Genomic DNA, 10448 nt, shown 5'->3' with positions numbered 1-10448 from the left:
TGTGTGAAATATGGTCAATTTCTGCGGACACGCCCGGGTGTGTCCGCGGACGTTTGGGGACCGAAGTTTGATAGTTATGGTTGTTTATTTTCAATAAAGGGCACTTTCTTAACTTAAAATGTAGCATCAAGCAGATAGAGCATTAAGAGTATCACCCGCGACTTTTGCATAACTAGAATGCACATAACCAAGCATCAACAGTCTAACAAAGAAAATCAACAATTGGACAACAATCTACGCCTATGTTAATACAGATGGTGGACCAATCCAAAGATTATGCCCATGTTGGATAAAAAACTCAATAAACATCCGCTTCAACTGCATACACATAATCTTGAAAAGCGCTCGGTACTCTGTTCATTGAAGCATTTGTTTTTTGCATATAGCAAGTACAATCAGACGCGTAGGGCTGCTCATCCATGTAGGCCCCGCAGGCGGGCTGATGCAATGGAAGAAGAATATTTGAAACACAGATGATTTTCATCATGGGAGAAATTTTATTGTACTAGAAAAAATTCTATACGTGGATGCATGTCTCACACACACACACACACACAGAGAAGGCACGAGTAGAAGGAGGATGTATGTATAACAAGAAGAAGAAAAGGTGGAGGAGGAGCAGGAAGAAAAGGGATGAGAAAAAAGCAATGATTCTCTGGAGCCAGTCAAAGCCATGCATGGACACACATGACTACATGCAAGTGCAGCTCATGCAGCCAAAACCTGTCAAGTCATACGGCAAGGGGCTCATCCAAGTGGGTCCAACCCATCGGTATATGAACCTTGCATTGCCTCGTCCTACCCTAGCAGCAGCTTATCCTACCCCAACTGGAGACCGTCCTCACTTCCTCACCTCACAATTTTGCATCCTCTAGATCTTGTCTTGTAGACAATTAGCACTAATAATGGTGCCAAAAGGCCATGACCATCTGGAGAGTAGTAACAAGTAAGGGATCATTCAACCAGATTCACACATCTAATAACAACAACCACAAGCTGTATGCATCATCGGAGAAAGGCGAGTCCATCATTGGATATTTCTCATGATAGGCTTGAACTTAACACTAATATTACAAGTACGGAAATACATACTAATATGGCTGCGGAAATTGAAATACTATGCTAAAAAAGCAGTAAAGATACAAAAGGTCTTGATGGTGCCCCTCAACTTGGAACAAGCTAGGGTATCCATCTACCCAAGATTTTCAGTTCAGACTAGCTAGAGAACCTCTTATTCCTCACTTCACGAGTCTCTCTTCGATGCCCTCCGGGATCTGATACTTGCAGATGGAATCATCCACTGAACAGAGATCACTAACCTCCAGTTACGATTTTGTTGCTCCCAGAGACAATATGGTTGCTCCCAGATACCGTATTGCTACTCCCAGATACGGTATTGTTGCTCCCGGATACAGTATGGTTGCTCCCGGATACATTATTGGTGCACCCAGACACTTTATTGTAGCTGTTAGTCACAATATGGTTGCTCCCGGATACGACATGGTGGTCACCAGTTAGAACATTGTTGTCCCCACATACGAGGGTGTTGAAGCTGCCAGACACAGCGTTGTTGTCTCCGGACATGACAGTGTTGTCATTCCCGGACATGGTGTTGTTGCGCCCAGATCTCACGGTGTTGTTGGTCCCGGTAATGGTGTTTGGTTGCTCGTCGAGTGTTCTTCTATTGTGATTTACATACAATGGCAAGTTACTGAGAGCCATACCCGGTGAAGTACCCACAGTGGTGAGGTCCATGAGCCGTATCAAACTTCTGGGCACCTCGCCAACAAATGAGTTGTTGGAGAGATCCAAGTACCAGAGGCGGTCAAACTCACCCATCCACGACGGGATGTTGCCGACCAACGTGTTGTTGGCAAGGTTGAGCGACCGGAGCTCGCCGCAGGCGGCGAGGCTAGTCGGGAGCCACCCGGTCAGGTGGTTTGTGGAGAAGTCGACGGAGGAAAGAAATGGCATGCCAGAGAAGCTGACACGAGCAATCGGACCGGACATGGAGTTGTTCCGGAGGTTGAGCTCGCGGAGGGAAGATAGTGATGCCAGAGACGGCGGCAAGAAGCCGGAGAAGTCGTTGGAGTGCGCCGCCAGATGCTCGAGCGACGTGAGGTCGTCGAACACGTCCGGGAGGCGGCCGGAGAAGCGGTTGTCGGACAAGTCCAACGAGGTGAGGCGTGTGAGCTCGCCGAGGCGTGGGCTCAGCTCGCCGGTGAGCTCGTTGGATGCGAGTGAGAGCTTCCTTAGCCTGGCGAGGCCGAAGAGCTCGTCGGGGAGAACGCCGACGAAAGAGTTGGAGCCGAGGAAGAGCTCCTCCAGCCACACGAGGCCCGCTAGAGAAGCTCCCGGGATAGGCCCGGCGAGGCCGTGGCCGGGGAGCCGCAGCGCCGTGACGCGACCGGTGGCGCCGTCGCAGCCCACGCCTTCCCAGTCGCAGCACGAGGCGCCGGACCATGCGGTGCGGAGCAGGGCTCCCCCGCCGCCGAGCTCTTCGGCGAAGCCCCGCAGCGCGTGGAGGTCGTGGTGGTGGCACGGCGTCGCGCTCACCGCCGGCCAGAGGAACGCACAGAGGAGGAGCAGCAGCCAGCACCTCGCCATGGAGGATGGATTCAGCGGTGGTCTGCTATGACTGTATACACGAACGTAGCTACTCGGTGAGAAACGTTTTGTTTTGGAAAGCAAGTGTTGTTGGCGAAAACTGCTGGGCGGTGCATGCCATCTTATACCGCGTGCGCGCGCCGTAAGGGCTAATGCACGACCGCACATCTGTTTTATCCGAATTTTGTTTGTTTATATAGTAATCATAGTAAAAGGATTCGTGCGTTGTGACTGGAGAGAAAAAAACCACACGCTTTTAATTTTTTTATAATCATTTTGATTTATTAAAATAATAAGCTAACTAACTAATGTAGTCAGTCATATCCTATTTTGTTCAGAAATCAACCCATCCATTGTTAATTTCACCATGATGAGAAATTAAGCGGAACAAGCAAAGCAAAACAAAGAGGCTACGTGAATTGATCAATGGACTGTTATCTTATTTCACTCACGGGGTAGAGAATATGGGATCAGATGACAAACTGAAGGTGGTGTTCCATTCTCTGTCTCTACAACAATACAATCTTACATTCAATACATTCATTCATCAGCAAACAAATCCCCACAAAACAAAAAAATGTGTCGGTGCTTGGCACACGGTTGGGGCATGGGAAGAGGATCTCACCAGATGATGAGTTCCTGCCGGAGGAGGGGATACGATGAGGGGAGCAAAGGTTAGGCGCCTCTATCTGGCCATAAGGAGTCCCGTTGCTGCGCCATAACCTCGGAGTTCCCCGTGTGAGCCATGGAGGCCCGCCTCCACGTGCAAGTACTTCGCTCCGCCGCGCCGTCGCCGTTCTGCATCAAGCACACGCATCATCCCCAATCACTGTAGCTGTCGCGTTGATTTGATCCAAAAGCTGTGCTCGAGCGCCGAAACGGGGGCAGCAAGCGGGCAGAGGCGGGTGGGTTGAGATCGACAACAGTGGTGGTTGAGATCGGCCGCGACGGCGAGTGGTGTGGTAGCGGCCTGGGCACACGTCAGGGTGGACTAGGGTCGACGCGATGCGCTCGAGCGCCGCAACGGGGGCAGTGAACGGGGGCAGTGGGCCGCCTGCACTGCCGCGACGCACGGCGTGAGCCCCTTCATGGCATCGTGCCAAATTAGACTGAATGGAGTCCTACTCCCTCCGTTCCTAAATATAAGTCTTTAAAGAGATTTTATTAGTGGACTACATACGGATGCATATAGACATACTTTAGAGTGTAGATTCATTCATTTTGCTCCGTATGTAGACTCCTAGTGAAATATCTTAAAAGATTTATATTTAGGAACGGAAGGAGTAGAACATAGCATGTTCATGTGATGTTTTGCCAAACTGTAGTTCGTTGGAAGGGTTTGCTTTAGCCTGATATAGGTACGCCACATGACTCGTGTTCTTGATGAATTGTGGCAGGGAGAAGGAAATCTTGCTTGCTGAATGCAGCATAGAATCATTGTTGAGCGGCAGTTTAACTTCACTACCCCTTCCTTCGTATGTAGAAGACACAGTTAAATTTTACGTGCATTTTTACAATACGTAAGATTTAAGATAAATTACATTTACTCATAGCAGCTGATTAGTACTCCGTTATATTACTTTTATATGCATGCGTAATATGAATGTTATTTTTTAGCTCATCTCACAGTCAATCAATAACCACCTACGTTCGAAAGAATTTCCAAGCGTCTTCTAAACTGTGATGGAGGAAGTACACGTAATTGATTTTTTTTAAAGGTGTGGCTAGGTCTTAGTCGAATGAGATTTAACCAAGTCTCAATCAAGTGACAAAAAATGCAAGAAAGAAAAATTAGAAATTGGCAAAAAAAATTGCACGAATTTTAATGTAAGATCTCACGAATATAACATCGACTCATCGACTAAGACTTAATAGAGTCTCAATCGACTAAGACTTAGCAAGACTTGTTTCTCTAATGGAGGACAGTCCCCATCCTCTTCATAGGCAGTTATGTGCATGAGTTCAAACGTGTATATACTGATCCCTGCAAGCTCTCCATGGATCTCCTTCTTTGGATTACATTTTTTTTCCTGAGAGACTTTTGACTCGGGTCTCCGAGCTGCTGCACCTATGCCAAGGATTTGGATTATTGGCTGGTGAAACTTGATACTCCTCCACGCCCTCCATCTACTCTCCCATGCGTTCTTTTAAGGGGAAAATCGTGGTTACAGGTTGGCTACATTTGGTGCACCTGCAATTTCATCCAAAAAATTTCCATTTGTATTTTACACAATGCAGAAGGCAAAACAAGAGTTGCGTGAATAGTACTCCCTCCGTTCCTAAATATAAGTCTTTTAAGCGATTTCACTAGATGTCTACATACGGAGCAAAATGATTGAATGTACACTCTAAAAGTATGTTTATATACATCCGTATGTAGTCCACTAGTAAAATCGCTACAAAGATTTAGGAATGGAGGGAGTACATCGTATTATTCATTACGAAAAGGCGCACCAAACATATGTGAAGAACTCTTTTCAGGCCTTAGTATAGGAACATGTACACACCACAAGAATGTATAAACAGACTCTAGGCCCATAAAGGTTCGAATTTTCTGATTTTGTTGACTTTAGTTTTGTAATTTGTGGGTTTGAAGCATGGATCATCGGCTTCTCAATTTCTGTTGTAGCAGCGTGCTGTATTTGCTTTGTTTAGACAATATTCTATAGTCTAGATAATCACCAACGTGTCATTCTTCTCTAAGAAAAATGACGTGGCCTCTTCTAGATTACATTGATCCATGTGTTCATGCATGCCACATGCATGTGGCCACGTAAGGCCTAAGTTATTGTTGTTTGTTGGATACGTTGATAGTTGATTTTTTTTTGCATTCCTTTTGTATCGTTTGACTAATATTTTGCAGTCTAAATAATAATCAATGTTAATTTATTTTCTATAAAAAAATGACATGTCCCATTTTAGAGTTGCATTGATTCATGTGCCCATGCATAGCACATGCATGTGGCCACGTAAGTTTGATCAATTTCGTTTTCATTTAGTTTCTGGTGTTCTTACTGCTGATGCACATGTGTATCTGATGCTATATAAAGAGACAAACGACCTGTGATTCTTCTTATTGTTTTCCTTCGTGTCGTAGGTTGTCACATTCACACAATAGTGGTTCTTGGGTTAATGGCTCGCAGTGGTATTAGCCGAAGCGTTCTTCGTCGTCCTGGTCGTCCTCCTGATATTCATAGGGCTGTTGTTGGTCGTAGACGAGGTTTTCGTTCATTCATGACAGAATATACTATTAATGGCCGCCCATCCGATAATCAGTTATTGAATGTTTGTGGTCATCCCGCTGGCTCCGCATCTGTTGGTACGTTTGACTTAACCAGTGGCCTTTTATTAATCTCTCGTGCATATGAGACTTATTTTAGATGTTTGTTGCTCATTTTCTATAAGGGCTAGAGCCTATAGTTCGTTCACTCTTATTTACAGTAATTTTCTTCTGCGCAGGTAATCTTTCATCTGAATTGATGTTGTGATCACTTTGGAATTTTTTTTTAATCCTATTATTGACTGTTCGGGTGTGTCTCATAGTATTAGTTTATCTATAAGCTATACATTTTTCGCCATGCCGTGGGTTATGTTTTGCTTGATTCATATCGAATGTATACTGTTTTAGGAGGTTTTTCGTATGTGTCTCGTGGTTTGATCGCTCAACGGCCTGCTGAACCTTTTACTGATGTTTAAGGTTTGTTGTATATTCTCTATTTTGCTTATTTTCTTTCTTTTAACTTTTTGATTTTATTTCATGTTTTTCTTATTCTTTTTTACAAGCGGTCGTTGTGGTATGGAAAATAGTTTCTTCGAAGGTTCAAGCCTTTATGTCGGACGATTTGGTAGTCATGCGTCTACTGATCGGCTTAATTTGGCTTAGCGTGCCGTTTTCCGTTTTATTTTTTATTTTAACATGTTATATTTTTTTCATGTCAGCGTACTAGTTTTCGTTCCATTGATTCTTTTTTCATACTGTATTAATTGGTTTCCGGTGTAGTCCGTTTATACTAAACATTTTCACCTCTTCTCAATTATGTAACTATTAATATATATATATATATATATATATATATATATATATATATATATATATATATATATATATATATTGAATTGTACCGAAATAATAATCAGCAAGTTTTAGTTTATTAATGCTTCTAGTACCAAAAAGGAGCAGTTTATATAACATGTCAAATATTAGTTAAATAAAGTTTATTAATGCTTCTAGTACCAAAAAGTTTTAGTTTGTTAAATATTTGACATGTTATATAAACTGCTACTTTTTGGTAGTAGAAGCATTAATAAACTAAAACTTGCTGATTTTTATTTCGGTACAATTCAATATTTATCATACGAAAGAAATTCTAATAATAAACGTTAACATGTAGTTTGTTCTACAAGTTATTTAGATTATTTATTTTGGGTGCTTAAGACTATCTTTTTAGAGTGGGTTTCAACATAAATCGGAGAAAACCAATATTATTCATTGCCCTTGATGTATTTATTTGGTTCTATATGCAAGATTTTATAGATAACATTAAATATCTATATAAATTAGGAGAATGCTTTTAGAGTAGATGGACCTAGAAAATATCTTGACAAACATATCCACCCAGGGGCACCGCTCAATGGATCGTGAAGAACTTTTTTGTCCGGCTCAAATGATCCTGTCAAGTACTCCCTCTGTTTCTAAATGTAAGTCTTTTTAAATGTTTCATTAAAGGAGTACGTACAGATGTATATAGCAAATATCGACCGGAGTGTTATTGGCTTGACCTTGACAGACGCCAAACACTAATCGAGGGCCAGTAACTAGCCTCCCAAACTTTAAGCTCCTATGATTAAGTGAAAGTTATAAAGCCTAGATATCAGATTGCCTCGTTTTCGCTAACACAACCGCCTCCGGGCACCGAGACGTCAGCTAAGGGTTGTCTTGTTACTGCGAAAACACCCTGCGTAGCATCTACAAAGTGGTAGAAGCCGGCGATGAGCCACTCTCAAATGATAAACAGTCACAAAGGAGTCAAAATAACATATAGCATAAAAGCATTTGTATTTAATATACAAGTGCTGCCTTCCGTAACCATCGTTATAAATCCATACATTTGCATCAATTTGACTTCAGATTTTGGTCAAGCTGGGTTTCGTGGCTCTCGTGCTTACCCCCTACGTTCCGGATTGTTCGGATAGGGTGTAAAGAGAGCACCTCTGTGATTGTTACTGTCAGGTTATCCGGATTAGTACCTCAGACTGGATGAAGCCAAAAGCTAGCCATCTTAAGAATATAATTGGTCGGTAACGACGATAGTGAAAAATTTGGTTCGTTAAAGACCACAGAGTTCGGGAACATTCCCCAAACAATATCCTCAATATTTTCCTCCCACATTGATCGGAGTTGAGGTTTGACGTGGTCAACATCGTGGTCAACATGGTATCCTGGGAAAAGGAACTTATAAATAAACTTTTTTCCCACAAGGTGTTCCTTACGTTAAAAAGTAATATAACATATCTCTCCGCGTATCTTTGTTTACAAAACCGTATGGTCGGATTGCCTGGTTTGCCATAAATCTTTGCCCTTATAAAGGCTTTACAAAGTAGAACAAACACTCCTCGGCTACTGGCCGAGGAGGTTGAAGCCTATGGTTGGTCAACAAAGTCTTGTACAATGCGCATCCGAGCATTGATGATCTAAAGTAATTGGATACATAGAATTATTACATATAAATTGTGTCAAACGTAACAAAGTTTGTTTCAAACAAATATCGATCCTTAAATCAACCACCCGTGCCCAAACTAAGGCTCGGGGCTACTGCATTGCTTATTCAATGCAACAAATTAAAAGTAAAACACGGTTTGAGAGGAAATTCGACCCTCGGGTCGGTCGGTGGCACCCAACCTGAGTCTCGGGGGCTACTGCACACCGTCTTTTAATTCCTAAAAGCATGTTGCTAAGCAAGGAATCAATCATGAGGCTGATTTGTGAATTGGCCCGAGTCTCAGGGGCTACTAGGATCAGTGGTTTTATGTTTACCTTCACATGTATTTTGGATTTTAGGCCGACACCCACTTTGAGGGCTGGTGGCTATATTTCGACAGAGAATAAATTGCACAAATCCAAAAAATTATACAAAATCAGTCCATGACCGAGGTGATGCACCACCTCACAAGTAGTCCGGCATAAAGCCGACATACAAGCGGTTGGCTCCATGAAGAGCATTTACGGCATTAAGCTCGACTGAGCTCCTTCAACTTTTTCAAGTCTGAGGTAATTATGACACCTCGGATGTAGACCGACATTGGAGCTCGGCTGCAAAAAGATACCTCGGAAGCAGTCCTGTATAAAGCTCGGATGTGAATGGATGGCTCCATAAAAGACTATTCCGTGATTTAAGCTCAGATGAACCCCTTCAAATTTTCAGAGACCGAGGTAATCTATGACACCTCGGATGCCAACCAATGTTGGAGCTCAGCTGCAAAAATACACCTTGGTTACAGTTTGATGTTGGAGCTCGGACGCAAGAGGATACCACCGCACGGGAAACACATCAAACCCGAGGTGTGGCGTAAAAAATAACAAGGCATCGATAAAGACCAAAAACTTAAAAGGCTCCTCGGATTCCCGACGTGTGAACTCTTCGAATACACCTCGGCGATCTTCAAGATCAGAGATGGGAAGATTTGTTGAACCAGTTTTCAAGACCGGCGGCCGAAGACGAAGAACAGTTCGGAAGAGCCGAGGGGCGTCCCTAACTTGAAGACCGGTCCAGGGTTATTAATGGTGTCCTGGACTAGGGGGTACTTGCCATGTTGTCTCTCGACCAGTGGGTCTGGCCGAGGACCCCATGATGGTTCACTAATGGGCTAGTTTAGATAGTCCATGATGCATACAAGGGAGATTCCATAAGATTTGGCGCACAAGACAAGGACTCCTCTAAACCGTAGGCGTCTGGTACACTATATAATCCGAGGTCAGGCTAGTCAATAGACAATCATATTCACTACAACAATCTTGTGTAGATACTTTTACTATGTACTATCCTCATATCAATACAATCAAAATCAGGAAGTAGGGTATTATCTCCTTAAGAGAGCCCGAACCTGGGTAAAAACCTATGTCCATGTCACCCTCGCTCCAAGACGCCTACCTTAGGACCCCTACTACGAGATATGTCGGATTTGACACCTACAACTGCCAAGCAAATGGACAGTTCTTTCACTTTCAGTGCATACAATCGATAATACCAAGCATGTCCACAAAGCCCCTTTCGGCATTGATCGTCAACAACCTCTCTATATCAGCGGCATTTGGCTCTCTCGGGTATTCAGGACCAAACACAGCCACCACGGCCTTGCAGAAACTGCACATTAATTGGAGACATGTGAACTCATTCATACGAACATACTAATCCACAAGATCATCAAGAATTCCATATGCAAGCATGCATAACAGCAGTGCATTTCCGATAAGAAGAGAAGCCAAGCTTGCCAAGGGCATCCTCTTTACACTCAAAGTATGGATCATATGCAACCAGTCCCTCATGAATACGATTAAACACATACCTCCTCATTTGGAAGTGGCGACGAAATTGATGCGGTTCCCTCAAAGTAATCGGAATAATGGATGTCGTGCCCTTTCTCCCTATTGCGGTTTAAGGCCGGAGCATGGCCGGGGATTGATCCCCTGAACCGAGTCTGCATCCTACTGATGTGGTCATGGACGATCAATGCTGCCACTACTATGTCCTCATCGTCCAAAGAGGAATCATTTGATAAATAAATGAAGTTATGAAAGAAATATCCGTCCCGACTATCCATGATACCTTGCAAGCAAAGCATCG

General features: G+C 43.4%; 1 protein-coding gene across 1 annotated transcript; it reads right to left on the bottom strand.

The window, feature by feature from the left end:
- Positions 1-1008: 1008 nt before the first annotated feature.
- Positions 1009-2709, bottom strand: LOC123395008 (phytosulfokine receptor 2-like). Its single transcript, XM_045089917.1, has one exon. The coding sequence runs from the start codon at positions 2605-2607 to the stop codon at positions 1315-1317; it is 1293 nt and encodes a 430-aa protein (XP_044945852.1). The 5' UTR covers positions 2608-2709; the 3' UTR covers positions 1009-1314.
- Between the last annotated feature and the right edge of the window lie 7739 nt (positions 2710-10448).

This window comes from Hordeum vulgare, chromosome 5H (genome assembly GCF_904849725.1).
Source record: "Hordeum vulgare subsp. vulgare chromosome 5H, MorexV3_pseudomolecules_assembly, whole genome shotgun sequence".
Lineage (NCBI taxonomy): Eukaryota > Viridiplantae > Streptophyta > Magnoliopsida > Poales > Poaceae > Hordeum > Hordeum vulgare.
This window is presented reverse-complemented; position numbering and strand designations above follow the sequence as displayed.

What these genes read in the sequence shown, in the direction of transcription:
- LOC123395008 (XM_045089917.1), bottom strand. Translation starts at nt 2,607, where the DNA reads ATGGCGAGGTGCTGGCTGCTGCTCCTCCTCTGTGCGTTCCTCTGGCCG.